The 26,123-nt window shown below is 33.2% G+C and overlaps 10 protein-coding genes across 10 annotated transcripts; 6 read left to right on the top strand and 4 right to left on the bottom strand.

The window, feature by feature from the left end:
- The first annotated feature begins 208 nt into the window (after positions 1-208).
- Positions 209-2,922, top strand: BX664DRAFT_279352 (uncharacterized protein). The gene is made up of 10 exons (XM_051541440.1): positions 209-474; positions 534-696; positions 756-811; positions 880-937; positions 1,003-1,069; positions 1,131-1,297; positions 1,356-1,500; positions 1,575-1,605; positions 1,664-2,235; positions 2,291-2,922. The coding sequence occupies exons 1-10, from the start codon at positions 275-277 to the stop codon at positions 2,839-2,841; spliced, it is 2,010 nt and encodes a 669-aa protein (XP_051399616.1). The 5' UTR covers positions 209-274; the 3' UTR covers positions 2,842-2,922.
- Positions 2,923-3,331: 409 nt separating this feature from the next.
- On the bottom strand, positions 3,332-6,793 carry BX664DRAFT_365211 (armadillo-type protein; the record flags this gene model as incomplete). Its single annotated transcript, XM_051548456.1, has 16 exons — positions 3,332-3,525; positions 3,605-3,902; positions 3,961-4,078; positions 4,139-4,210; positions 4,269-4,459; positions 4,531-4,624; positions 4,674-4,809; positions 5,036-5,152; positions 5,246-5,320; positions 5,390-5,538; positions 5,608-5,776; positions 5,836-5,901; positions 5,998-6,133; positions 6,194-6,458; positions 6,519-6,649; positions 6,725-6,793. 16 exons carry the CDS (start codon positions 6,791-6,793, stop codon positions 3,332-3,334), a joined length of 2,280 nt encoding a protein of 759 aa, XP_051399617.1.
- A 1,133-nt stretch (positions 6,794-7,926) lies between these two features.
- Positions 7,927-9,657, top strand: BX664DRAFT_385381 (uncharacterized protein). Its single transcript, XM_051549248.1, has 5 exons — positions 7,927-8,673; positions 8,741-8,913; positions 8,978-9,172; positions 9,260-9,402; positions 9,474-9,657. The coding sequence occupies exons 1-5, from the start codon at positions 8,064-8,066 to the stop codon at positions 9,562-9,564; spliced, it is 1,212 nt and encodes a 403-aa protein (XP_051399618.1). The 5' UTR covers positions 7,927-8,063; the 3' UTR covers positions 9,565-9,657.
- A 63-nt stretch (positions 9,658-9,720) lies between these two features.
- Positions 9,721-11,675, top strand: BX664DRAFT_358420 (uncharacterized protein). Its single transcript, XM_051548038.1, has one exon. It carries the CDS (start codon positions 9,778-9,780, stop codon positions 11,398-11,400), a length of 1,623 nt encoding a protein of 540 aa, XP_051399619.1. The 5' UTR covers positions 9,721-9,777; the 3' UTR covers positions 11,401-11,675.
- A 677-nt stretch (positions 11,676-12,352) lies between these two features.
- Positions 12,353-14,311, top strand: BX664DRAFT_296123 (uncharacterized protein; the record flags this gene model as incomplete). Its single annotated transcript, XM_051542186.1, has 5 exons — positions 12,353-12,834; positions 12,914-13,048; positions 13,116-13,747; positions 13,878-13,905; positions 13,992-14,311. The coding sequence occupies exons 1-5, from the start codon at positions 12,411-12,413 to the stop codon at positions 14,309-14,311; spliced, it is 1,539 nt and encodes a 512-aa protein (XP_051399620.1). The 5' UTR covers positions 12,353-12,410.
- A 101-nt stretch (positions 14,312-14,412) lies between these two features.
- On the bottom strand, positions 14,413-17,491 carry BX664DRAFT_279357 (protein transporter SEC23). The gene is made up of 10 exons (XM_051541441.1): positions 17,429-17,491; positions 17,161-17,342; positions 16,800-17,094; positions 16,555-16,736; positions 16,348-16,492; positions 16,124-16,282; positions 15,810-16,049; positions 15,169-15,746; positions 14,638-15,099; positions 14,413-14,572 (listed from the first exon to the last, which is right to left on the bottom strand). Exons 1-10 carry the CDS (start codon positions 17,453-17,455, stop codon positions 14,548-14,550), a joined length of 2,295 nt encoding a protein of 764 aa, XP_051399621.1. The 5' UTR covers positions 17,456-17,491; the 3' UTR covers positions 14,413-14,547.
- Positions 17,492-17,939: 448 nt separating this feature from the next.
- On the top strand, positions 17,940-20,516 carry BX664DRAFT_331358 (transmembrane amino acid transporter protein-domain-containing protein). Its single transcript, XM_051545122.1, has 7 exons — positions 17,940-18,290; positions 18,364-18,389; positions 18,481-18,769; positions 18,851-19,047; positions 19,125-19,359; positions 19,461-19,685; positions 19,739-20,516. The coding sequence occupies exons 1-7, from the start codon at positions 18,033-18,035 to the stop codon at positions 20,183-20,185; spliced, it is 1,677 nt and encodes a 558-aa protein (XP_051399622.1). The 5' UTR covers positions 17,940-18,032; the 3' UTR covers positions 20,186-20,516.
- A 76-nt stretch (positions 20,517-20,592) lies between these two features.
- BX664DRAFT_331362 (uncharacterized protein) lies at positions 20,593-21,345 on the bottom strand. Its single transcript, XM_051545123.1, has 2 exons — positions 21,083-21,345; positions 20,593-21,021 (listed from the first exon to the last, which is right to left on the bottom strand). The coding sequence occupies exons 1-2, from the start codon at positions 21,257-21,259 to the stop codon at positions 20,707-20,709; spliced, it is 492 nt and encodes a 163-aa protein (XP_051399623.1). The 5' UTR covers positions 21,260-21,345; the 3' UTR covers positions 20,593-20,706.
- A 1,422-nt stretch (positions 21,346-22,767) lies between these two features.
- On the top strand, positions 22,768-24,313 carry BX664DRAFT_331363 (uncharacterized protein). Its single transcript, XM_051545124.1, has 6 exons — positions 22,768-23,018; positions 23,076-23,559; positions 23,694-23,767; positions 23,824-23,901; positions 23,977-24,067; positions 24,122-24,313. The coding sequence occupies exons 1-6, from the start codon at positions 22,931-22,933 to the stop codon at positions 24,186-24,188; spliced, it is 882 nt and encodes a 293-aa protein (XP_051399624.1). The 5' UTR covers positions 22,768-22,930; the 3' UTR covers positions 24,189-24,313.
- A 524-nt stretch (positions 24,314-24,837) lies between these two features.
- Positions 24,838-25,926, bottom strand: BX664DRAFT_331365 (t-SNARE). The gene has a single exon (XM_051545125.1). It carries the CDS (start codon positions 25,875-25,877, stop codon positions 24,912-24,914), a length of 966 nt encoding a protein of 321 aa, XP_051399625.1. The 5' UTR covers positions 25,878-25,926; the 3' UTR covers positions 24,838-24,911.
- Positions 25,927-26,123: the final 197 nt, after the last annotated feature.

Raw genomic sequence — 26,123 nt, forward strand, 5'->3', positions numbered from 1 at the left:
GTAAAAAAAAAAAAAAAAAACTCTTATGTAGGAAAAAGTCTATCATTCTGTCTTCCGATTGGCTAGACAAAGTCATGCCATTGAAAAAAAAGGTGGAGAGTAAAAAATCATTAGGCTAAATCATGTTCACCACGTTGTGGAATAAAATAAATAAAATATCTTTTTTTTTTTCGATCGATTTACTTTCCTTTTTTCTCCCCTCTTTTTTTCTTCTTCTTCTTATTATAAATAAAAAATAAAACGTGGGGAAAAGAAGAAACGTGTCAAACTTATTATGGTCTCTTCTATACATTCATCTTCACCTCCTACATTCTCCTTTTTATTACAACGAGTACTTAGTGACCCAAAATTATTATGCGATTTTGAACAATTCCTCGGTCAGACCTGGTGTCATGAAAACCTTTTATTTATTGAAGCCATGTCTCAATTACGTCATGAAGAAAATCAACGATCTATTGAATTATCTTTACAACGGTAAAATATTACATAAAATATATTTATATATTGATTTTCTTTTTTCTTTTTTTTTAAAGTATTTACAAGACATTTATTGCTATTGGTGCACCTATGGAATTAAATATTACTACTCAAGATCAAGTTAAACGAAAAATGGATTCTTTGAAATGGTCTATTATTGATCGAGAGGAAGCTTTAAATACACTTAAAGAAACTGAAAGTGAAGTTTTAACTATGTTGGTAAAATATCATCATGTTTTTTTTTATTATTATCCTAACCTTTTTTTTTTTTTTTTTAGCAAGCCAAACTGTCAGAATATATCCAAACTCAACAAGCTATTATTCAGGGCTCCAGGTAAAGTACATATTTTTTAAACAAATTGTTACACAGCTTCCTAACATCAGGTCATATTTCCCGTCTAGTCAAATTTGTCCCAACAAGAATCAAATCCGGATCTGTATTATTGGTGGTGGATTTGTTGTAAGTAAAATAACTCTTTTTTTATTATTATTTTTGGTTTGATGATTGATTTTTATCTATTTTAGGGATTCACTGTTGCCTCTATTTTAGATGCCATGCCTATTTTTCATGTGACTCTTATTGATACCAAAGGTAAAAAAAAAAAAAAAAAAAAAAAATACATTATAGATATTGATACATTTATTTTATTTAGCTGCTTTTGAATATACTCCTGGAATTGTTAAGAAATTGGTGAATCCATATCAATCTACATCTTTACGAGTTCAACATGATTCTTATGTACGAAATGGGAAAGTGATTATTGGTTATGTGGATGAAATTGCTAATGATGCTAAATCTCTTCTTGTCAATGATACAAAGGTAAAAAAAAAATGATTCTCTTTTTTGGAAACTAATTTTTTTATTATTATTATTTTAGATTTCTTTTGATTATATGGTGATGGCCACTGGTAGTTCTTATAGCTCTCGTTTGAAATCAGATGATATTTCCGCATTGTACCGATTAACTGGATTAGAAGAAGCTTATGCTGAATTATTGACTGCCAAGACTATTCTTATTGTTGGTAAGTAAAAAAAAAAAAAAAAATATTTTCTATTTTTGGTCAACTGATCTGTTTTTTTTAAAAAAAAAAAAAAGGTGGAGGTCTCGTTGGATGCGAATTAGCAAGGTAATCCCCCCCTTCTTTTTGTTACTATATTTATACTTACAGTTTTCATTTCATTTAGTGAAATCTCTCAAACCAAGTTTCCGGGTCCCTATCCTCACAAAAAAGTTACCATTGTGGAATCAAATTCATCTGTAGTTTGTCGTAGTTCATTGGAACAACAACAAAAGGCAACAAAGTACCTTCACAATCTAGGCGTAGAGGTTATCTGCAATGAACGTATCATTGATTTTGATGCTGCATCCACAAGCAACACTTATATTGGATCAAGTGGAAAATTATATCAAGGTTATGATAAAGTATTTCTGACGACAGGTACCATTCCAAATAGTCATCTGTTTTCCATGTCACCCAATCTCAGTGCATGTGTCGATACCTGGGGTCGAATTCAAGTCAAACCTACTCTTCAAATAGCTCATTGGGAATATCAACATATCTTTGCTGGTGGAGATGTAACAAATGTCACCGAAGAAAAAACTGGCTATGCTGCTACTCTCTCTGGTGTATGTATTGCAAGAAATATCTGCCGTATGGTGAAAGGAAAGGAACCTCTCAAACAAGGTAAAAAAGGTACTCTTGCTGCTCCTAGTAAACCTCTTCATGGTATTTCCTCTCATGGTGGTATTGGTAAACGTAAGTTTAATATATATATATATATATATATAATACTAATCCTATTGTTTTATAGAAAAACTTGGTAGTTTTAAGAAAGCATTCTCCTTTTTAAATCCATCATGGGCCGCCTTGAAATACTTTGACGAACAACAGTTTTTACAATTGGTACAAGGACAATTGTTATATACAACACATGGAGTGATTGGACGACTTCCTCGACTATTGACCTTCTCATCCTTAGAATCATCATCCACTCCTTTACTTAGAAAATCATCCAGTAGCCAAACATTTGCATGGTATGACAATAATGATTCAAGTCGCCTCAGCAGTAGTATGTCATTACACAGCGATAGTACTATTCGTTCTTCCCGATCCTCCTCATCACATAGTCAAAGTCACTCCAGTCAAGGAGATGAGATCATAAACTCACAACAACGACCCATCAAGACAATCAAGGATCAACCTCAACAACAACAGCAACAACAACAACAACAATCTATCTTGGATTCTCCTTATATACAACAATTCATCTCGGATCATTTTCCATTTCAACATGATATCAGTAATAACCGTATTCCTTCACCTGCCTTGGCTGTCAAGCAAAATTCGGACAAACAACGTTAATTCTGTATCACCTCATTCCTTTGGTATTCCTATTATATATATATATACAACTAGCATTTCTCTCTCTCTCTCTCTCTTTTTTTTTTTTTTTTTATTATTATTCTTTTTATTTTCTAATATCATGCATCATATACATAGATAATTCTCCATGCTTTTGATCATCCCCATTTTATAGACCTTTTTTTTTTGATTATTATTACCATTTACTTTATATATAGATATATATACATATATATATATATTTTACCCGTTCCCCTCTCCCATTATTTCTTTCCTTTTATATATATATATATATATATATTCCATTATGTATTGATATCATTATAATGCTCATTCTTTTCTAATGTATATTTAACCCTTTGTCAATAAAATTTACTTCAGCTTTTTAAAACTCTTGTATGATGATTTATTTGATTTTCCTATAGGTCACCTACAACAATAACAAAAAAAAAAAATACATCACTTTTGTTTATTATGATTTCAGTGAAGACTATACTAAAGCGGAGAATGGTGCTAAATGTATAACAAGGGGATCACTAATGACAATGGTAGAAAAATGTTGGATAGGAGACAAGTCGCCACGAGAAGTCTTGTTGTTTTTCGTGGACTTGGTAATATAATCATCCAAACCAGGTAAATCAGGATCAAATGAAACAACAATACGACAAATCACTACGTCCGATTCTGGATCATCCCATTAAAAAAAAAAAGTTAATGATCAGTTTTTTCCTTTTTTTTTTTTTATTATTATTTATTTATTTACCTTTCCAAGAGGGTAAATTGAAAGTAACCGATGCTAAGAGTTGATGACAATCAGAATAAGTAGGAACAAATTCACTCGATTTGGGCCAGAAAAAGAAAGAGGATTGATCAGGTAAAATGAACTCAATACCAATTTGACTAGTATCCAAAGTATGTGTTAGATTGGCTTCGATCGTCAATTCAATAGGAAAAATAGGATCAAATTTGATGGGTTTGTCGGGATCAGGAATGGGAGATGTAATAATGGACCATGTTCGTTTGACTGCAGACGTGAATTCAATATCCAAGGGTAAAAAATCCTAAACAATAAGATGAGACTCCTTCTGATTTAATTTTAAGGTTTTTTTTTTTTTTTACCATGATGAATGAGTAGAGCTGTGACATATTGGTAGTAGTAGGTCGTTCAGAGGCTTTGATGAGATTGGATCGTAGATCGATGATCGCTGCATAATGTGGTTGCCGAGGATTGAAATATCTATTGTTCGATTATAATAAGTAAAATTCTTGATGAATAAACAACCATTCTTAAACTTACTTTTGAATCACATCAACACGGCACACAAATGCATTCAACATATTTCGAATAGTGGTCGGCGAAGTGGTAGATCTATGAATTAACAAAAGGTATAACTAATTTTTTTTTCTTTTCATTTATTCATACTTACATAGGGGTCTGTTTTAACATGCCAAATAACCAGATCATATTTGCCAATAACCGAAAATACATTGCCACTTGAAGAGTTTCTGTAGATAAGCCTAGAAAGGAATGTTGCATTTTGTATGATTGTTGTAGTAACAAAGTTGCTGACTTTTGCGCAGTGGATGCATAGGAAGATGTTGATAAGTTCTTTCTTGCCTACATATCATAAAATAAAAAATAAAAAAAGTTTAAATAATATATTCATATATTAACATTAATTTACTTACTTCGATGACAATTTCATAGCATTGTAAATAAAGGATGGCCAAATAAGATGTTTCCGCATGTATTGGGTCTAATGTCGATATATATTCAAAATTCCTAAGATAATAGGATTAGTATATTCAATTTGATCTTCTTTTCCTTTTACCTTTTTGCAGTACTGATAGTAAGAAGTGCAGCATTCAAATCCAAACGTTGTACTTGATTCCGAAGAGTCTTTAACATAGTCATTGTAATCCCAATATATTCCTCTACATCTACTGCTATCGCATCCGTCATCGATGCTATATATAGATAATTAAACAAATTAAATAAAGTCATTCCAAAAGTAATCCTGACGCATGACTTACAAGGTAGCTGAGTCGGTAAATAATTATCTCCATCATTAAGAGATATAGGCGTGTTTTTGCATAGTTCCTATATATTAAAATCGACATAAAAGGGTAAATGTTAGTGATCTTTTTTTTTTTTAAAAAAAAATATTCTAAAGTACCTGTAAATCTGGTATACAATCAGGATATTTTCTCTTGTAATAGGAAAGTTGGGCAAATATATGATTCGGTAACATGGATAATATAGTTGTATCGTTGGTACAAGCATTGATGATAAGAATCACGCTGGAGGTATCTATCATAAATGAAGTATATGAATTGTATAAAATAATTTTCTTTATAACATCGACTCTCTTTTTTTTTTCCTTTTTCTTTTCTTCTTATTTACAGGTATAATCAGAGATAGGTTGTTCTCTTGCCAGAAATCGTTTATCCAAATGTAATAAACTTGGGACCAGAGATACTACATAAATAAATAAAAAAAATGAAAAAAAAAAAACAATTAGACTTTTGATCCCTCATATGAATATACCATCATTACTTATAAAGTCACTGTGCTTCTTGCCAACTTCACACAAGCACCGTAAAATAGAGAGTTTGTCTTCGGGATATCGTTTCACATTCGCCATGAGTGCCAATAGTAATTTTTCTAAATCATTTGCATTGAATAATCTTGCCACCCTACAAAACGATATAAATTGAGTCATAAGGGTAAAAAAGAAAGAAAGAAAAAAAATGATTTCAAATTACTTCATTAAATCATGAGCTGCTTGCCTAGCCACCCTATCACTATCTTCAAAAGCACCTAATGCCACTTCCAATTCTTCAGAGTCAAATTTCAGAGTTGCTTTGGAACCAATTTTTCGTAAACTTTGAATAGCATTGATTCTAACCTTGTCAATTTCATCATTGAACATATCTATTTGAAAAGAACATTTAGAATCAAGAAAAAAAAGTCGAAATGATATATATACTTACCGACAAGGCATAATACTGCTTGTTTGATAAGACTTCCATGATACATACAGAGTTCACAAATTGAATCTAAAAAAAAAAAAAAAAAAAAAAAAAAAAAAAAAAAAAAGTTAGGTATTTTTAATCATATACTTTTTTTTTTCCTTGAAATCAGAACAATTTTACCTATGGAAGCATTCCGTACTTCTTGATATTCATCTTCCAAACCATGAATGAATGCACCACATGCACCAGAATCCAAAATTCGAAACTCCTCCGAGTCTACATTAAAGTCGCCTGATGCTTGGATTTTGGAAGTTGTCTAAATAGATAGGGAAAAAAAAAGTAAGTATTGTTGTAAATAAGAAAAAAATCTTTTTACCTTTTTGAAGGAGTGATCCTTTTTGGAAGGAATCTTGCGTCGTAAACGAGACATGATTTGTTTGCTAAATGTTTGCGCTAGAACATCAGCTTCAACATTGTGATAGGAAGCCAACATCACACATGCTTTTGTTCTAACCACTACAGAGACATCATTCACCAAGTCACAAACTCTTGAGAATGCATCATCAATCAATCGCACCTTTTCTTTCACATGTTCATTGGCCAAAGGCATTCGATAATCAGGATATAAGGAGCAGAGTGACCTATTATAATAATAAAAGAAGAGGTATCAGTATATATGCATAATGGAATGGAAAACTTACCAAACTAAATCAAGACCACGTAAACGTACTTCTTCAAAATCATCAGATAAAGATTCTACAGCCAAATAATATAAAGGTTGATCCAAAGAACATCCACATAAATGCATTTCTACTAACGAATTCAACGCACTCTACAAAAATACATACATTAGATCAGTTTCCATTCCTTTCATATTTCTACTATTATTATTACTACTATTGCTTACCCTTCTAACACGAGGATCGGCATCCAAAACATATTTGCTAATTACAGTTTGCACTTCCATTTCCGACATGATCTTGTTTTTTGACCCTGGAAGGTTGTGATGATTGATAAAAACCCTTGATAACACAGATAGTAATCCAAGACATTCTGATCGTATCCGATGGTGAGGTTCTGATAGTTCGGATAAGACACGTTTGAATAAATCATAAATTTTGTTTTCAGTGGACACATCGCAAATAACTTGACGGATCTACATATATTATATAAGTATAAATTACATATTTGGATGTTATTGGTATTTTTACCTTTAGAATGTTCGTGATAGCTTTATATAACTGACACCGGACTTTGACAGATTTGCAGGACAGGTGAGATACGAATTGATCAAGAAGGAAAATAGGGTTGATGTGAGGTAAAGGAGTTACCTTTTGAAGAATAACGATGACCATGACCTATATGAAAAAAATATAAAAGTTATGTCAATAATAGAAATACAGTGACTTAAAACATATACCTTCAAATCGTTGCGTTCCTCTTCAACAAGTAGACGATTCAGTAAAATATTCATTATATGAGTATGATCCCTTGCATCTAGTTGAAGTATGAGTTTCGATATCTGTATAAGACACTATTTTTTTTTTTTTTTAAAAAAAAAAAAAAAAAAAAAAAAAAGAAAAGAAAAGTCGTAAGTCAAGATCGTTCATATAAAAAAAAAAAAAATAATCCACATAAGAGGCATTTACTCTAGTTCGCTTGAATACTTCAGGATCTGCTAGTTCTGATAGATGAGTCTAATGAGAAAAGAATAATTATTAAGTAAGCTGATACATTGTAAGTTGTAGTATTACCAAGTGTCTTTGAGTCCTTGTTGTCACTAAACTTTTGTATTCTTTTGGATATGTGAGCATAGTTTTTAACATTTGACTGTCGATCGCATAACTATAAATAAGAAAGTTAGTGTGCAAGTTGAAGAAATACAATGGTTTTGAACTTACGGACTAACATGGCTGTTCTGAATAGAAGGATCGAGTTGATTTGAACTTCTTTTCATGGTTGTTGAAGTAGTATAATAATACTACCTGATACTACTTTTAGATATTTGTGAAAGAAGTGGAAGAAAAGAAAATTGGTGGTGGACGGTGTTTTAAAGGGTGTACGCGCTTCAATTTTTTTTTTTATTTTTCTTCCAAAGCTTTTGATTTCTTTTTTTTTATTTTTATTCTCTGTCATTCTCTTTTTATCTGTGTGTCTTTTTCTTTTTCTTTTTTTTTTACTGACTGGTTAATTTATTTTGTGATTACATTAAATATTGATAAAAAAAAAGACAAACTATTATCAATATGATGCCACAACAATATCAACCTATTAAATTACCAACTCCAACTGGACATCAACAGGCAATAGACCAACAACGGCAACATATATTTATGCAACAACAACCACAAACATCGTCTTCTTTACGATACCAATCTTCTGCTCCTTCGTATATTGGAGTACCGTCGTCTCAAACACAAGGTGTATATACAAGCTATCCAGCAAGACTTTTACAATCGGAAGATAATGCACTATTACTACCTTCAAGTTATCTAAGAAGAACAGGTGGTGGGTCTGATGATGAATTTGACGATAATGACTCTGAAGTTGGATCACGGACAACAACGCCTATTACTTCTAGTACAAGATCTAGAACATTGACAACGAAAATGGAAACAGAGATTGATGTTGGTGATGATTTTTCTTCGTCTGGAGGACAAATGAAAGCCATTCCAGTGGGGGTAGCCAAAGAATATATGAATTTACCAAAGAATATGCGAACAAAAAGTCAATTATTACCTAGTCAACAAGATATCGATCGAGCTGCTGCTATGAATGAAGTACTGGTACCAATTCGATTGGATATTGATGTGGATGATGTCAAACTACGAGATGTCTTTTTATGGAATATGAATGGTAAATAATAAACTATATGGATAGTGATGATGATTCTAATTTTTTTTTTTTTTTTTTTTGGTTCAAGAACAATTCCTTACACCTGAAAAGTTTGCCGAATTACTTTGTCAAGATATTAATTTGGAACCTTATCGATATGTACCATTGATTGCAGAATCTATTCGAACTCAAGTGATGGATTTTGAAGCAATATATGATATTGAATTACCTATGGAGAATCATGTTCGAGTAGTGATCAATGTAAGTATATATATAAAAAAAGGAATCATGGATCATTTATCCTTTTACATATATAAATATATAGTTGGATCTTCAAGTGGGCAAAGTCAATTTACGTGATCGATTTGAATGGGATCTCAACAATACTTCCAATAACGCACCTGAAGTATTTAGTCAACAAATGGCTGCTGAATTAGGTTTAGGTGGTGAATATGTTCCAATCATATCTCATGCTATTCGTGAACAAGTTTATAGACACAAACGACAGATGGTGGATGATGTAAGTATTTTTTTTTAAAAAAAAAAGACAATTTAATATTTAAAATAACTCACCTTTTTTTTATTTATTTCATTGAACTTTTTATAGTATGTAACGGATGGAGGAATCACTGAACCGCTATCATCTGCTTTTAGAAATGTAGAAAATGCTGCACAGTGGACACCACAAATGGAAATTTTATCGAATGAAGAACTTGAAAAGCTTTTAGTTGCTCAGGAACGAAACATCAGGTAAAATACAAAAATATACAGGATGGATAACAATATATCTTATACCTTTTTTTATTTTTTTTTTTTTGAAGACGACTTCGACGTGAAAATCGATTCAAACGGTCTCGAAGGCGTGGATCAATACCTAGAACATCTGGAAGTAATACTGGTACACCCTCTTAGGATTGACTATTATTATTATTATTTTTCTTCCCTTTCTTTTTTGTGTATATAATTTTAAATTTGTTATTTGAATAAAAGCTCTTTTTTTGTTTCAATCTCCGGAATAAAATAAAAAAAAGTACAAGAATTTCTCGCCAAGAAACTCTTTTGTATTTATGCACTCTTTTTTTTTTTTGACATTCTCAATGATTAACTTTCTTTCTTTTGTATGATATGTTTGTCCAATCTTTTATCATTTCTCTTGTTTTTTTATTTCTTTGGTGGATATTGAAGGACTATCCAATATGGCGGGAAAAGCAACTACAGTTAAACAACGATCAGACAAAGAACAATACACAAACGACAGTGCAACACAATGTATCAGCGACACAACAACAACATACGAATGATGAACAAGATACCCCAAAACACACTGATCAAATACCAGCATTACCACTTACACAGTATATCCTGATGATACCCATGGCAGTTTTTTATTTGGTTGGACGGTTCTTGATGGATATGGTTCGACTGTGTTTGTACCATATAATCTACAAAGCTGAACAGAAGGCTCCAGTAGTAGATGCATGGCTCTTTGATAAGGTGACAGTATGGCTTCCTCAAAAATACGAACAAGCTGACAATTGGTGGACGACGCAAGGACGACCAAAGTGGCACCAATGGCAACATGAGCTAATATATCATACGATTCCTACCACGATCAATTATATGGATTATTTTTTCGCTCATGTTTACAATCTGTACCAAACATTGGCGGAGGAGTTGGGAAAACTCTCAGTAGCATTGCAGACTTTCAGGGAAAAGCATGACTGGCGACAACTTGGTTTGGATCTAGGCAATATGATGTATTTTCTTGTTTGGCAACCATGTGTATTTATTGTGATGCATACCTATACACTCTCCGTGCTTTTTTATCAAGGCTGTCGATCTGGATTGGTATCTACTTGGAAGGATATACAATGGTTGTTTACTCAATGCATTCCTCATGTGATTGATTGGGCTCGAGAAACACGTGGATGGATCTGGTTTAACAACATACGACGTCGCTGTCAAGCATCTATCATGAAACTGACAATCAAATTAGTGGCAATAGTATCACTTTGGATTCAACAACTTGGTTCATATGGCATATGGATAGTAGAGAGCTTGTTTGCATGGATAGGTTCTTCTGATTGGATACGAAAACAATGGAAACATTTACATTATGCGACATTAGGATATGGTATATGGATTTGTGGAGAAATAGTGGTCTTGATGCAAACGATGCAATATTGTGTGGACAATGGATTGGTTCCTCTTGGTCAAGCATTTATGAATCATGTGCTCCCTCGATTGTCAGATGGTTATCAACGGCTATTACTTGAAACAGGCATGATCTATATTCGGTATGTACAACCTAAAGCACAGATCGTCGTAGTGTGGCTTGGCAAGATGGTGATACCTTTATCATTATTCCTGGAACGCTACTATTTAGTCATTTTGTCCTCCCTGAAGTTTTTTGTCATTGGATTGAATTGGAATGGTATCATGAACACGTCAGCAACAATCATACGGTATTTTCATTCGGTTTTGTTATGGTTCACGAGGTCGCCTAGATTTAAAAAATTATTGGACTTTATCTATCATCAAGGTGTGATATTTATCTCAAATGGATGGAAAAAGATGATAGGTGATTTGGATTGGTCAAGATTGATCTTTGCTGCAGAACAAATCTATGTTATCATTCAAGAACAAGGTTCTCTATTGTTTGCTTCTTTGGAACGGACTTTGAATGATTGGAAGCAACGACAACAAGGACTTACAGCGGATATGCGGGCCGAAAAAAAGAAAGAATGATAGGATCTGCGTTAGTTAATATTTAGTTAGTTAGATATTTAAGTTAGTTAGTTCTCCTTGTTATTTAAATCAAAAGTAATCAATAAATAAAAAATATAAAAAAAGAAGGGGGGAGAAAAAAAATAGACACTATTTTAGACTATAGAATTGAGAAACAAAAAAGAAAACTATTTTGTGGTGAACTTACTCAATTTTTTGAATCTAGTTACACACAAGTTTGAAATCTAGGGTTTTTGTCAAAGTTTTTAAAGAAGCGATGAGTACAACAAAAAGTTAAAAAAAAAAAAAAGAAAAAGAAAAAGAATAAAAAAAAACTGAGTTACGATGAACTAGAAATAAAGTCTTTGAAAAAAAAAAAGTTGGATCTAAAAATACAATCTAAAAAGGACATACAGGTACCATCTTGGGATACTATGTTCATACCCCGAATACAAATCATTGGTAAAAAATGAAATTGCAATGGTCGAATATGGATTGGTGTCCCAAACGTAAAAAAAGACAATATTAAATTACAAAAAAAAAAAAAAAAACTAGTGTAAATGATTTATTTGATTTATAAAAGTTCTTTTTTTTTTTTTTAAGAAAATTAAAATAAAATGGTAATGCACGTTTTATATAAAATGAAACAGTATATAATCTCCATAGTGAAATGCAGATGATTTTTTTTTATTTTAAAACTACTAAAAACTGGATCAATAAGAAAGGGGAAAAAAAAGTCTTTTTTTTTTTTTTTTTTTTTTTACCAGGCGCCCAGATGGACTTACCTTATTTGGCCCAGTACTTTTTTTTTCGTATAGTTGGAGAGAGAGAGAGAGAGAAGGGAGGAAAAAAAAAAAGACAGAGAGGGGTAGGTCTGGACAAATCTCAGACATAAACCCAATAAAATCTGGGATTTTTTTTTTCTTTTTCTTTTCTATTTCTTTTTCTTTTTTTTTTTTATATATATTCTTTTCTTTATTTGTTGTTTTTCAAATTCTTCTTCTTTTTTTTTTTTTACTATCTATAAAACTATGCAGTTAAAACGACGTTGGCTTAATCAACATTCACCTACTTTCAATGACACTCATTCCCTTTTATTATCCTTACCAAAAGAACTCCTATTTCAAATTATTACCAACGTCGCGAATTCTCCTTGTGTAGACAATTTATATCCACAATCATTGATCGAACTTTCTAAATGTTGCCATTATCTTCACCACCTTATTCATTATGATCCTTGGCGATTTAATACTCTTTGGCCAAATGCATTCCATGAACGATTCGATACCCGTGCTATTTACCGAAGACGACTTGATGGTTGGGATTGGCAAAAAGTTATGAAACTTCGTTGTAAAGCTTTATATGCCTGTAAAGCTTTTGCTAGTCAACCTACTGATTGTCATTTATTGGATGCTATTCGATGGGAAATTATTTGGGATATGATTACTGAACATGGTAAGCCTCCGATTGGATGATCCAATAAAACACGGCTTGTATTTTTTTTTTTTTTACTTATTCTTTTTATTTATTATAGATGAACGTAACATACCACATCTTTTAAATTATAATGTTCATTCTGCTGCTGTTGCTGCCTTTCAATTAGATCAACATCGTGATCGTAAATTATTCCCTGTGGTTCTCCCCATTTTATCACTCTTGGTCAATTATGGTAAAGACTGATTCTTGGTAACGAACTAAATGAAACTAAAAAAAAATCTATTTTTTTTTTTTTTTAGATTTCAATATTACTTCTCATTTTCGAGCACCCATCCAACCTAATTCAGCACAAATTGTGTCAACAGAACTCAGCAGATTCGCTTACAATTTTGAAGCAGCCGATTCATTGATCACCAAACATATGCCATTACGACCTTTCCATGCATCAGCTCAACATGGCAATGAAACACCTACTGATGATGAATTACCGCTTACTTTTTATCCCGCCTTGGATGCCCCTGCTGCTGCTTTGCATCTCTTCTTTACCACTTTTTTCGCCTCTCATCCATCATTGTATTCTATCATTCCTGGTTGTATTCCAATTCCTTTGTTTCAAATTAGTTCTGATATGTTTGATGTGGAATACCTACGACGCTATGAACGTAACTTATTTATCAATTCTCATGTTGACGATCAAACTCGAAAAAATGAACGGCCTTGGGTGGAAAACGTCACCACCTTACCTTCCAATAACATTTATGCCAATACTGGATTTGCAAGTCCTTCTCATTTTGTCAGTGAAGCTCATCATATCGAAGGTGATTGGTTAGGTTATTATTCATTTGTGGATCCAGAAGACGTTGCTACAGAAGCCGAAGATTGGTTTGATGGTCCCATGCGTTTATCTATTCGAATTGTACCATTGGAAGACGTCAATGATTCTACTACTTCTCCAGCATTAATATCTACCTCTACTGCAGCAACAATGGCTGCTTCTTCATCAACATCATCATCATCATCATCTTTAGCATATTCATCATTGTCAACATCATCATCTTTAGCATCATCATCATCATCATCATCATCATCGTTGACTTCACCTTGGCCATCAAGGTGGTATAATCCTCATGATATAGACAACAATGGATCAAGAAAACGACGAAAATGTATTGTAGAATCATCTAATAGACATGATGCCTTCCCAAGCATGCATTTACAAGAATGTCCATTAACGAAATTTGAAGGCACTGGTGTTGACAATCTTGGTAGTTTTACTGTGGTGGGATTGATTGATGATACTGAAGATGGCCAAGTGACGTGGGAAAAGACCTATGTAGAATCTGGTGAAACTTGGGAATATTCTGGTCGATTTGCTTTACCTATGGGGATATGTGGTCGTTGGGGTGATGAAGAATATGGTGGTCCTTGGTGGATGTGGAAAACATCCAATTGTAGCAATAGTGAATCTGTCCTTACTTCTTATAATATCAAATAGTTTAGTATAGTTTTTAATCATAATAAAAAAAAAATGTTTTTTTTTCTTATCTTTTCCATTATCATTCCTTTGGTATTATTACGAAATAACAATATAATTGGGAACTTTTTGAAAACCGTTTTTTATTATCTATGTAAAAGTGCAGATAAGTTTTTATTGGAGGAATTTTTGAACCTAAAAGGGCAAAGAAAAAAAAAATAAAATAAAAAATGATAAACTATTCTATTTAATATATATTAGGAAGAGCCAGCAACAGCAAGTCTATAATAATAAAAATAAAAAGTATCCGTTAGATCATATTGATTTTCTTTCAATTTGTTCATTACTTTTTCAAATGTTCCATAAAGACTTGTAAACTAACATCATCTGTGAAGATGGCGGCACCAGTAGGAGCACCATAGGGACTACTTGAAGCATGAGTAGTGGAAGGATTCAATTTGGATAAAAGGAATCGTGCTTGAGAGCCTCCTTGATCACAGTCAATGTATCGGGGTACAGGGAATCGATCGATCAACAAGTCTTGAGCATCATAGACAGGAGCTTCCAATAACTGTTTGAAGTTTTCATAACCTTCTTGGTTTTGATAACCTTCTTTACGCCATTCTGCAATTGTTTCACCATGGAAGATCAAAATATGGAAGAAAGTATCAAGGAGAAGAATCTTGTCAGGTTTAATAGAGACTGAATCCAATAATACAGGTTGAGGAGCTTCGTCGAAACCAAATGATGTTAAAGTGGGTTGAATCATCACCAGAGAATTGTCCACATCTTCTCGGAATAGTATATGTCTATAAACATAAAAAACCAAATCAAATCATCCCATCCTATTATCATTATATATATATATATATCCTTACCTATAAAAGGCTGTTTCATCAGGTGAATTGTTGAAGACTTGTAAAAATTGACTACGACGAAGATGGAACATGAATTGAGGATAGATGGAGAAATTTTCGGTCAAACGGAAACTATGAGGATCATCCTTGCGATAATCAGCAAATCGTTGACAAAGACGAATCAACATTCGATCAAGCCAGCGCAAAACATCAGGACCATCATCCAATTCACCCTTGAATGCAGCAATACGAGACATGAGAACCGCAGAAGTTTCTTGATCAAACGAATTGGCAATTTCAGGACTTTGACCATCAGCAAAATTGCGAGCAACAGTAGTGACACGAAGTTTGAATTGGCCACTAGCATGTTGATAATGCGTGACAAATTGAATAAGTCCTCTAGATCCAGGTTGCAAAGGTGCTGTTGGTTGGTTGACCACTTCAAAGTAGATAGCATTTGTTGTATTTGGAGTGATCGAGCACATTTTCCATGATGATGTATTACCAATACCAATTTCAGTTTCACCAACACAAGCGGTTTTCTTCTTGTTAGAAATAACATGACCAATCATACCACATACCTTGATTTCACGACTAGTCTGTGTATATATATAAATCATGTCAGAAAAAAATTGATTTCTTTTTTTTTCTTATCATCCTACCTGCACATCTGTAGTAGCATTGAAACCCATACGTAAATTGCCTTGACTATCCTTTTGGAATATACGTTGGAAACTTTGTTTGAAAATAGCAGTATTGAAGGAATCCGCCAAAATCATAAAACCACCAGTACTGTTCACCATTGATTTCATTTCCAATAAACCAATTTGATCCAGGCAACCAGCAAAGATATCAATAGTATGTCCATTTGTTGATGCACGCTTGGCAAGTCCTTCATAAAACTATGCAAAAAAAAAAAAAAAAAAAAAAGAAATAGTTTAGATTCTCACGTGCATGTGATCTCTTAATGGATTACCTTGACAGCCTTCTTGTAATGTTTGGCAGCATCTTTGTCAATATCATGATGAGATCGAATGGGTTCACGAAGTTCGGTACTAACCACAGTACCAGGTCCTTCAGTAGCTGGTCCACCACTGAAAAGCATCACTCTAGCACCAGTATTTGGGAAAGTAGCCTAGTTAAATTAATTTAGTATTATAAATACAGATATTATTTTATTTATTATTATGATTATTTTACCTCCAAAAGTCCAACAGCAATGCTCATAGCAATACCTGTACAACGTTCCGGACGTTTATCAGTAGCAACAGGCCATGGATCACGTTGTAAACTTTCCAAGATAGATGTCAAAACAAATTCACAATCTTTGACAGGCATCAAAAACCTAAAAATAAAAAAAAAAAAATGAAAAATGAGTCTAGGCCTTTGACGATATTGTTATCATACCTATTAGCAGCCATGGATGTTTGACCATTAGGTTGCATACCAGCAGGAGGTTGACCAGCAGGTCGAACAGTATTTCCAGCTAGACCGAGAATATCTTGAATTTGCTTCGGGGTATACTCTTTGGTGCCACGGAAAACATATGATTTGGGACATTCAGCAAATCCAATTTCATGTACTTGAGCCTACAGGAATAAAAAGAATGAATGAATATCTAACATTAAATTTCATTTAATAATAATATTTACCATAGTTCCATAAGTAATCAAACCAACCCAAGCATATGATGGTAATAGACTAAGACTGACAACAAGAGCATCCTTCAAAGCTTGTAGATCTTCTTCATCCAAACAAGTATCAACAACAAACAAAAAGATGGGAGGAAGGTTGGCAACACGATTCAAGTTGTATTCAATAGTGGTGTATTTCGGTAATAATTCAGGAGGTAGATTGAGATTGCTGATATCCTTGTATTGAGGAGGAAATGCATTACGTTGAAGACAGAAAGGACAGATCCATAATTTACCGTGAACGTCAATTTGACTATATATAAAAAAAAAAAAAAATTGATGAGTTATGAAATATATAATATTGAAATATATATATTACCAATAAGGATTCAAAATAGCACGACAAGGAGCCTTACAAGTGACAGGTTCATAACAAATAGGACTATTCAAAAAGTCTTCACGTTCCTTGAGAGGAGTATAGGTACAAGAAATAGGAACAACAGCTTTAGTGGCTTCCACGCGAGACGAAGGCCAGGCATTAAAGGAAAATCTTATACCGTCCTAGAAAAGATAAAAAAAAAAATATAATAGAATAAGAATATAATGTATATATATATTGTGATGACTATCATATAAAATAGTCATACCTGTTCTTCAATTTCGCTAAAGTCCATCAGGATGATATTTTTTTGTATAAATAAAAAGTGAAGAAGAAAGGATGAAAAATAGCGGAGACGGAAATCATCAGTTTGGAATTTATTATTCCACTCACAAAAAAAAAAAAAAAAAATCTCATATGAACACCTTTTCATGATTTTTTGTTCCTGAATGACCAACCATCCCATTCAACAATGAAATTGTAGTAATATTATTCACGTATTTCCTTTTAAAGACATATCATAAAATAATAATAATAATAATAACTTATGATCCTTATTTTGTTGAGAATAAAATGAAAAACTACTCTGTAACCGTTTTAACACAATCAAGGATGTCAGAAAAGAAAAAATTAGCTCCTTGGAATACCAAAAATGGGATATTTATCTGCAACATGTCTACAAGATCCTTTCTTTCCTTAGCGTGTTACCTTTGACGGACTTAAAATATTGAACAGTGCAAACAGGTTATATAAACACTTTTTTCCTCTCCCTTTTTTTATTTTTTTGTTCTCTTTCCTACATATACGCGCACTCATACACACAGACTCTCTTTCCTTTTCTTTTTCTTTTTTCCTCTTTTTTTTGAACTTTTATGGATATACCCAATAATTCTTCTTCTGAAGAAGGACTACGAAGGATTCGTAATATCCATCCTTCTCAGTTATCTTATGGTGCTACTTCTTCTGGAGATACTGACATTGTTTATCACGATGATGATCCTTCTGGTCTATCTCGATCCATCACTGGAAGCTCATTTTCTGATCGGTTAGGCTCATTTGTTACCTCTTATTCAAGGACTTCTATGAACTTTATGGCCGAAAACTTGTCAGTTCCAAATACCCTACCTATGGTAATATATTTATATTATGCTTGTTTTTTTTTTATTATTAACTAACTAATATTCTTTGTGTTTCATTTTGTAGGAAGATAATATATCAAGTTATAGTGGGTAAAGTATAATATTTTTGTATTGGCTATGAATCATATAAAAAAAAAAAAAAAAAAGATAACACTAATATTCTATCTCCTCTATCTATTAGTTATCGTCGATTATCAAATGATGGTCAACAATCTATTTTGACAAGATATGAAACAACTAAAAGTGACTATAGTCATTTTGAAAGGCCATCACTCTATTTCAACCAACTAGATCAAGTTCTTTCTCAACATAGTACCGTGGCTGATGTTCAATCACTTTTGGCTGCTCATCGTCACGATAGCTCTTCTACTATTCCACTTCAAAAAAAATCTTCATTTGCCCAATCGACTTTCAATTCAATCAATGTTTTATGTGGTATCGGTATATTGACTCTTCCAATGGGCTTCAAGGTAATAGAAAAAAAAAAAAAGAGGAATCATTTGCGATTCTCATTGTTTTTTTTTTCCTATTTATGCTGTTGTACAATATAGTGTGCTGGATGGATTGTTGGAATGATTGTATTTATATTTTGTTGTGGATTAACCAATTATACTGCCAAACTACTTGCTCAATGTTTGGATGTCGAACCTGATTCAAGAACTTATGGTGATTTGGGTTCCTTGACCTTTGGTCTTAACGGACGTATCGCGATTACTCTACTCTTTATTACAGAATTGATTACTAGCAGGTAAAAAAAAAAAAAAAAAAAAAAAAAAAAAATTACATAATGAATGGGATAATCATCTATTTCCTTTGTTATTATAGTGTCGCTCTTGTTGTTCTCTTGGGCGATGGTATTGATTCTTTATTTCCTGGTTTTTCTGTTGAACAAATTCGTGTCCTCTCCTTTTTGATCTTGACTCCAATGCTCTTTTTGCCGGTACGACATCTTTCTTATACAAGCTTACTTGGTATTATTTCTGCTTTCAGTATTTTGGGAGTTGTGGTTGTGGATGGTGTATCAAAATCGGATGCTCCTGGAAGTCTGATCTCTCCTTCTGTAAGTTATATATCTTTGTATGGGTAATACCTGTTAGATCTTTATAGTGTACATTCTGGACGAAGGTGTATTTAATTTAATAAATCTGATGGTTATTATAGGAAACGTCCATGTGGCCAGTCGATTTGATGAAAGTACCACTTTCGTTTGGTCTTATTATGGCGGCTTTTGCTGGTGGAGCAGTATTTCCTACGGTATATCGTGATATGGCCAATCCAAAACAATTCAATACAGTGGTAAATTTTAGTTACTTGACAACAGCACTTATCTATTTCGGTGTTGCTACCAGTGGATATCTTATGTTTGGATCACAAACAATGCAAGAGGTAAATGAAATAAAAACAAGGAATTTCGAGAACCTTATTTGTATTTTATTTAGATTACACAAAACTTGGTGACTATACCTGAATACAATCAAGTATTAAATCGTCTTGCTGTATGGTTGATCGCTATGAATCCTATTGCCAAATATGGTCTTACTTTAAATCCTGTGAATTTAACGTGGCAACTTTGGCTTTATCGAACACCAAAGATGGAGAGATGGTGCCAAGAACATGTATGGGTAGAACCGTTGATATCAGTGGTTGGAAAACTAATGGTTAGCGCAGGCATTGTTTATTTGGCTTATGTGATACCTGGATTTGATAAAATCATGGGATTGCTTGGTGCTTTTTTCTCTTTTGTGATATCTGGTATCTTCCCTCTGATTTGTCATCTGTACTTGTTTAATGACAGATTGTCTCCTTGGATCAAGATGATCGATTATATTCTATTGGTGATCGCAATATTGATGGCTACCAGTGGAACTGTAGTTAGTTTTATGTAGATTATTTATTGAATAGAATCACGACCTTTTTTTTTGTTTGTTTTATTTATTCTCTCTAACTTATTCCAATCAGATATTTAGAATATCATAGTGACTTTCCTTCTATTTATTATTGTACCCTGAATTGTTATATTATTATTATTCCATCATTGTATTCAATCACTTTTATCATTCAAAATAAACAACCACAAAAAAAAAGGCATGATCTATATTCATCTTTATCATAAAATGTTTTTACCATTCCCACAGGGATCATCCATCGTTTGCAGCTGACCATCATACAGTGACATTCATTATCCATTATGCTCATTACTACATATATCGCCTATCATTATTCAACCATCATGATATATCATTCATTACAGACCATCTACTCCATCAGCCAAATAAAAAATAACAATAAAACGATTACATAATTTATTGAACATCAAATATAAACAAGGGATATATAAAAGAAGAAGGGATTAATATACACTGAAGGGAGGTAAATGCAACGAGGTATCTAACATACTTTATCTAATTTAATGAATCCAGTCAAATACATCGCTGTATGCACTTGAAATATTTGAAACTGATTGTTGTTGCTGTAGTTGCTGTTGTTCTTGTTGTTGTTCTGAGGATAGTATTGAAGAAGGCGGTTGGATGGAACAAGTGGTATCTAAAAAATCATGATGTACTGAAGATTGAAGTCTTTCAATGTATTTTGCAGCAAACAGAGGAGATATGGTCATCAGTAGTTTTTCCATACTATCAAAAACATGTTCCAAATGGACTTGTACCACTTTTAATGCTTCCACGTATTTTGGTTCATTGATGATTTGTGTACATGATGTTACCTATCAGAAAAAGTTCAAGTCAAGCATAATATAAAAAAATACAACTGAAGAGACTACGTACCATAAACCCTTCTTCAGATACATCAACTACTATCATAATACCTTCCAAAAGAGTTAAATCCAATTGTCCACATTGTTTAACTTTGTCTCTGACAAACACAGTAACCGAGCCGGGAACAATACCATAATCATAAAGTTTACAAATGGCGTCAAGTTCATCGTCCAAAGGAATCCGCATATTGTGATGGTATTATAAAAATATATAAACCAGAGAAGAAAGGAAAGAGAAAAAAAAAAAAAGAGAGAGAGGAGAAAAAAAAAAAAGTAGGATTTTTTTTTCCCCAGAATCTAATAAAAAAGGAAACGGAGTGAATTGCCGGTCGTTGAGGGGTAAACCTAAGCTTAGCTTTTCAAGCACTCAAACGATTTTGACCAGTCTCGGAGCTAAATGAGCCCTGGGAAAAGAGTTTTTTTCATGAAAATGATTTAACTAGGAAAAAAAAAAAAGCTTTCAAAGTCGAATACGTTCTTTTTTTTTTAAAAAAAAAAAAAAAAAATATTATAAAGTTGAAGATAAAAAGGGATCCATCAAAAGTGTCACAGAAAGGCAAAAAAAAAAAAAAAAAGAAATTTATGGAAAAGAAATGAATAGTAATAAAAAAATATCTAGTATCTTTTTTATTATTCCCTTGTATGGGATACGAAACGAGCCACTTTATTATGATGGGATACTAATGATGAATCTCTTGTTATCAATAGGATGATGGGAAAAAAAAAGATGTATTGTGTCACCCATAGCATCGGTAGAAGCGTATCATTTCTTTTCCCGCGGCAAATCAAATCATCAAGTCAATGATATTAGATAGATGATGAATTTTTTTAACATATTGATTCAATGCGATGTGTCCTGGGCTTTTTTTTTTTGATCATCCAGTGTTCGTCATGTTAGTTATGATTTTCCCTCCATTCAAAAGAAAACAACGCAAAGATAGAATGATGAGCGAAATGCATTGCTTCTTAGACAAGAGAAACTTTGTTTTCATTAAATCTCCATCATCTGCGTAACCAACCCAGTACTTTTTTTTTTTTTCTTGTATCTCATCACTTGCAGCAAAGTTGAGCTAAGATTGGAGATGATATGTTTTTTTGGTTTTATTTGATACTATTCTTAATCAGGTTTTTTGCCAGATATGTATGTAACAATTATTCATTAAGTAGCTATCCATATTGGAATCATGTTAATAAATGATACGAATGTTTCATTACCATTCAGATACACATGCAAATCATCAAAAGGCAATAGGATTAACACACAGATAAAGAAGAAGAAGACCAAGGTTTCAGGGGCCGCTCCTTAGGGTGGCGTTACTTGTTTTTAGCTTTTTTTTTTTTTTTTGGCCGTCAAAAACGAAAATCTATGCATATACATGATTTTTGTTCTGATTACTTTTTTTTTTTAAAAAAAAAATAAATTATGTTTTCATCTATTATTTTCAAATGAATGATTATATTTAATTATGGATGGATGCTTATCGTTAGAATGATATAGTTTAGGCGGGGTTGAATATTGGTTGTCATGGTTCCACAGGAACAAGAGCCAAAGGATATGCATGATGAGAAAAATAGAAGATTGCGCGGAAAGAGATATTTGATTGGTGGATAGTTTTGTAGCGGGTCCCCGTTTTTTTTTAACGCAAGCTGTTAAAATTCGAAATTACCTATTTTTCTTATTTCTTCTTCTTCTTTATTGAATCCTCCCTCATTACTTTCCTTTACACAATCCCTCCTTCCCTTTTTCGCTTCTTTCTTGAAAACTCTTCACTTTTTTTTTTAGTGCACTCACTTTCCTTTAGATAAAACTACCCTCTCGATTAATTTTTTTTCCCTTCTATTCCCTTATTAAGCAACAATGAACAAACTCACTTCCGAATTCGTCAACGACTACTCATCTCCTTACACTAATCTTGAATGGAATGATCAATCTACCATGTATCCTGGTAATATATGAAAAGAATATGATAGAAGAGAAAAAAAAATTAATCTTTTTTTTTAAGGTTTCTGTATGACGACACCACCTACTACTGCTATCATGTACGATCCTGTTATGGCTGCAGCTGTTCATCCCTCTCCCCATCATCATCATCATCAACCTTCAGCTTCACCTGTCAGCTATCATCATCATCATCCTGGTAGTCCTGATTCGTTCACGTCCATTCCAACCACTCCTCCTATCCAAAGCGCACTACAAGAACCTCCCGTTTTGGTCCAATCCTCCTCCACCAGTACTCAATCCTCCTTGAATGAAACAATCGCAAAGGCATCCTCGTTACCTGAAGCCTTTTATCCAGAATTCTTACAATATTCAAAAGAATCTTACGAACAATCTGCTGGGCGTCATAATCTCAACAACAAGAAAAGAAAATCTCGTGATAATGAAGATGATCTTGTATCAGAACCAAAATCAAAGAAACAACAACGACAACAACCATTATTGGATTCTCCTTCAAATGAAAATTCTGATGATACTGATGAAAATGGGTAAGACAAAAAAAAAAATATGGTTCACACCAAGTAACGGATGTTCTTCCCGCCATCCATTTGATTTATAAACTCACTGTACTACCCAACTGTTGGATTCAAACTCTTTTTTTTTTTTTTTGTGGTTCTACTAGGTTAGCAACTACAGCGGAGATGCGACGTCAAATTCATATCCAATCTGAACAGAAGCGCCGAGCTCAAATCAAAGGTAAAGAAAGGGGTATATAGATAATAATAATAATTGACAATGGTATGATTTTCTAGATGGTTTTGAAGAATTACGATCGGAACTTCCTGCATGTTTAAACAAAAAGATGAGCAAAGTGGCTTTATTACATCGAAGTAAGCATATATATATATATAGAAGTTTCACAATATACTAATCAATCCCACATCATCTTTTTTTTTTCTATATAGCTGTCCAACATATTCAACATTTGAAAAGCACCCAGACCACGATCCTTGCTGAACTTGAACGACTTGTCCATGAAAATGAACAACTCCGGTCGTAAGTTACCAACACTCTTTTGTTACATTGATGAACTGACCCTTTTTTAAATAGATTTCAACAAACCATCCTTCAAAAACAAGCATTGGAAAACATGTACTCTATGAGTAATAGCTTGTAAATTTTGGTTATGGATCCTCTCTCTCTCTCTTTTTATCATCTTTCCTTTTTGGTTTACGTATCTTTTTTCTTTCTTCTTTCTTCTTTTGATTATATACTGACTGGATTATTGCTTCTTTTTTTTCATACCTTTTTTTTTTTTTATCTAATTACTATTTATTTCCCTCCATTATTATTTGTTTCTATGATTTTTACTTTTTTTACCATATAACAACCTTACCCTACAAACATATAGACCTTTTCTTCTGTATACCCCTTTTTTTCATTATCACGTTCTACTCTTTATGCCATCTTCCCCTTCTCTTCATTATCAAACATATTGTTTAATAAACTTATTCTATGTGAACATATTATCTTTGATGTTTGGAAATTTTGATAAACCTTCTTTTTTTTTTTCAGTGCACCCAAGCTGTTGTACTACCCACCAAGTAACAAATCACTTACACACGATATTCACTCACTGTTTTATCATCACTATCATATACAAAGCCCCAAAAATAATATAAGTCAGACATATATATATATATATAAAAAGGATATGCTTTATTGACAATCAAAACTAAGAAGAAAAAAAAAAAAGAAAAAAAGGGAATGATAATACATATACAAATAGATAAAAAAAAAGGAACCAACTAATCACTATATTGATCAAACAAAACAAAAAAAAAAAGGTATGATATAAATATATAAAGATCTAAAAACTAGAGTGAAAAAAAAAATTTGATTAATGTTGAGTTTGTTGAGGTTGTTGTTGTTGATTTCCACCACCACCACCAGAAGGAGCGAACTTGACGGCCAAAACAATGACGATGATGATGATGATAGTGATAAAGATACCAAAACAAATCCATTTCTTCCTACGAGTAGCCTTTGCAGACTGGATGGCATTGCTTACATGTTTCTCCCCTTGTTCCAAATTGTTAACGACATCATATGAATTGACTTCGATTTCACCAAGGACCTTTGCTTGATTTTCCAATAAGAATTGCATTTCCTGGAAGAGATCGGAAAGTTCCTGGACACTTTGAGCAAGGCGACGGATATCATCATGGCGTTCCTGAACAGCATCCAAGGTGGTTTGGGCGTCATAACGGCGTTGGTCCTGACTGACGGATTGTAAGAGTTGTTGAGCAAACACGGCAGGGCGACCTTCTTCTGCTTGAGCAATGGCTTGTTCGATTTCATGGGCTGTAGCATTGGGATTAGCAATACGGATTTGACGTTCCATCTGCTTGGCTTCGTCGCGTTGGAAGTCAAGGGCCGTTGTACGGTGTCGTTCGATACAATCCATGAACTGTTTGGTCACAGCAGCAAATTGATTCTTACGAATGGCCAAATCCGAATGGCGTGAGGTCGGTTCAATATCCTTGAGTTGTTTCTTCACTCGTCCCATCAATGTCTGTGTTTCCTGTGTCAATGACTCCACTTGACCCCGGTGTCGTGCTAGTTCTTGTGCATCTGCTGTTTGTAACATGGCTGCCTGATGTGTCTGTACCCGTTGCACATTATCATTGATGGTGCGAATAAGTTCTTGAAGTTGTGAAATATTGTTAAGGAATCCATCCATAGATGTTGCATCTGTAGGTGCTGCAAGTAAAGGTCGCATCTCGTACCGTCCATTATTACCATTATTGTTTTCCCCTTGACCTTCTTGACCACGGTTCAAGTCATTAAGTCTATCCACATTCATCTTGTTGTATATACAGAAAGAAAAAAATAAAGCGTAAACAAAAAAAGGGGGGGGGGGAGAAGAGAAAGAAGAAGGAAAAAAAAAAAAAAAAAAAAAAAGAGGCTGATATAAAATAAGAAATTTATTTTTAACCAGATGCCGCCAATTCCTTTTTTGTTAAGTCTACCAAGTTCTTATCCAGTCAAAAGTCACCGAAAACATCACGGTCTTGGCTAGACCAAGCCCAGCAACAATAAGTAGGAAGAT

This window comes from Halteromyces radiatus, assembly GCF_025201355.1.
Source record: "Halteromyces radiatus strain CBS 162.75 chromosome Unknown BX664scaffold_4, whole genome shotgun sequence".
Lineage (NCBI taxonomy): Eukaryota > Fungi > Mucoromycota > Mucoromycetes > Mucorales > Cunninghamellaceae > Halteromyces > Halteromyces radiatus.

Coding starts and splice junctions, on each gene's coding strand:
- BX664DRAFT_279352 (XM_051541440.1), top strand. CDS start 275: ATGGTCTCTTCTATACATTCATCTTCACCTCCTACATTCTCCTTTTTA. Junction 475..533: donor ATTGAATTATCTTTACAACG/GTAAAATATTAC, acceptor TTTTTTTTAAAG/TATTTACAAGACATTTATTG. Junction 1,606..1,663: donor GTTGGATGCGAATTAGCAAG/GTAATCCCCCCC, acceptor CATTTCATTTAG/TGAAATCTCTCAAACCAAGT.
- BX664DRAFT_385381 (XM_051549248.1), top strand. CDS start 8,064: ATGATGCCACAACAATATCAACCTATTAAATTACCAACTCCAACTGGA. Junction 8,914..8,977: donor ATGTTCGAGTAGTGATCAAT/GTAAGTATATAT, acceptor ATAAATATATAG/TTGGATCTTCAAGTGGGCAA. Junction 9,403..9,473: donor GCTCAGGAACGAAACATCAG/GTAAAATACAAA, acceptor TTTTTTTTGAAG/ACGACTTCGACGTGAAAATC.
- BX664DRAFT_358420 (XM_051548038.1), top strand. CDS start 9,778: ATGTTTGTCCAATCTTTTATCATTTCTCTTGTTTTTTTATTTCTTTGG.
- BX664DRAFT_279357 (XM_051541441.1), bottom strand. CDS start 17,455: ATGGACTTTAGCGAAATTGAAGAACAG. Junction 16,737..16,799: donor TGATTACTTATGGAACTATG/GTAAATATTATT, acceptor TTATTCCTGTAG/GCTCAAGTACATGAAATTGG. Junction 15,747..15,809: donor ATGCTACTACAGATGTGCAG/GTAGGATGATAA, acceptor ATATATACACAG/ACTAGTCGTGAAATCAAGGT.
- BX664DRAFT_331358 (XM_051545122.1), top strand. CDS start 18,033: ATGGATATACCCAATAATTCTTCTTCTGAAGAAGGACTACGAAGGATT. Junction 18,770..18,850: donor CTCTTCCAATGGGCTTCAAG/GTAATAGAAAAA, acceptor TGTACAATATAG/TGTGCTGGATGGATTGTTGG. Junction 19,686..19,738: donor GATCACAAACAATGCAAGAG/GTAAATGAAATA, acceptor TATTTTATTTAG/ATTACACAAAACTTGGTGAC.
- BX664DRAFT_331362 (XM_051545123.1), bottom strand. CDS start 21,259: ATGCGGATTCCTTTGGACGATGAACTTGACGCCATTTGTAAACTTTAT. Junction 21,022..21,082: donor TATCTGAAGAAGGGTTTATG/GTACGTAGTCTC, acceptor TTTTTCTGATAG/GTAACATCATGTACACAAAT.
- BX664DRAFT_331363 (XM_051545124.1), top strand. CDS start 22,931: ATGAACAAACTCACTTCCGAATTCGTCAACGACTACTCATCTCCTTAC. Junction 23,019..23,075: donor TCAATCTACCATGTATCCTG/GTAATATATGAA, acceptor TTTTTTTTTAAG/GTTTCTGTATGACGACACCA. Junction 23,902..23,976: donor AGTGGCTTTATTACATCGAA/GTAAGCATATAT, acceptor TTTTCTATATAG/CTGTCCAACATATTCAACAT.
- BX664DRAFT_331365 (XM_051545125.1), bottom strand. CDS start 25,877: ATGAATGTGGATAGACTTAATGACTTGAACCGTGGTCAAGAAGGTCAA.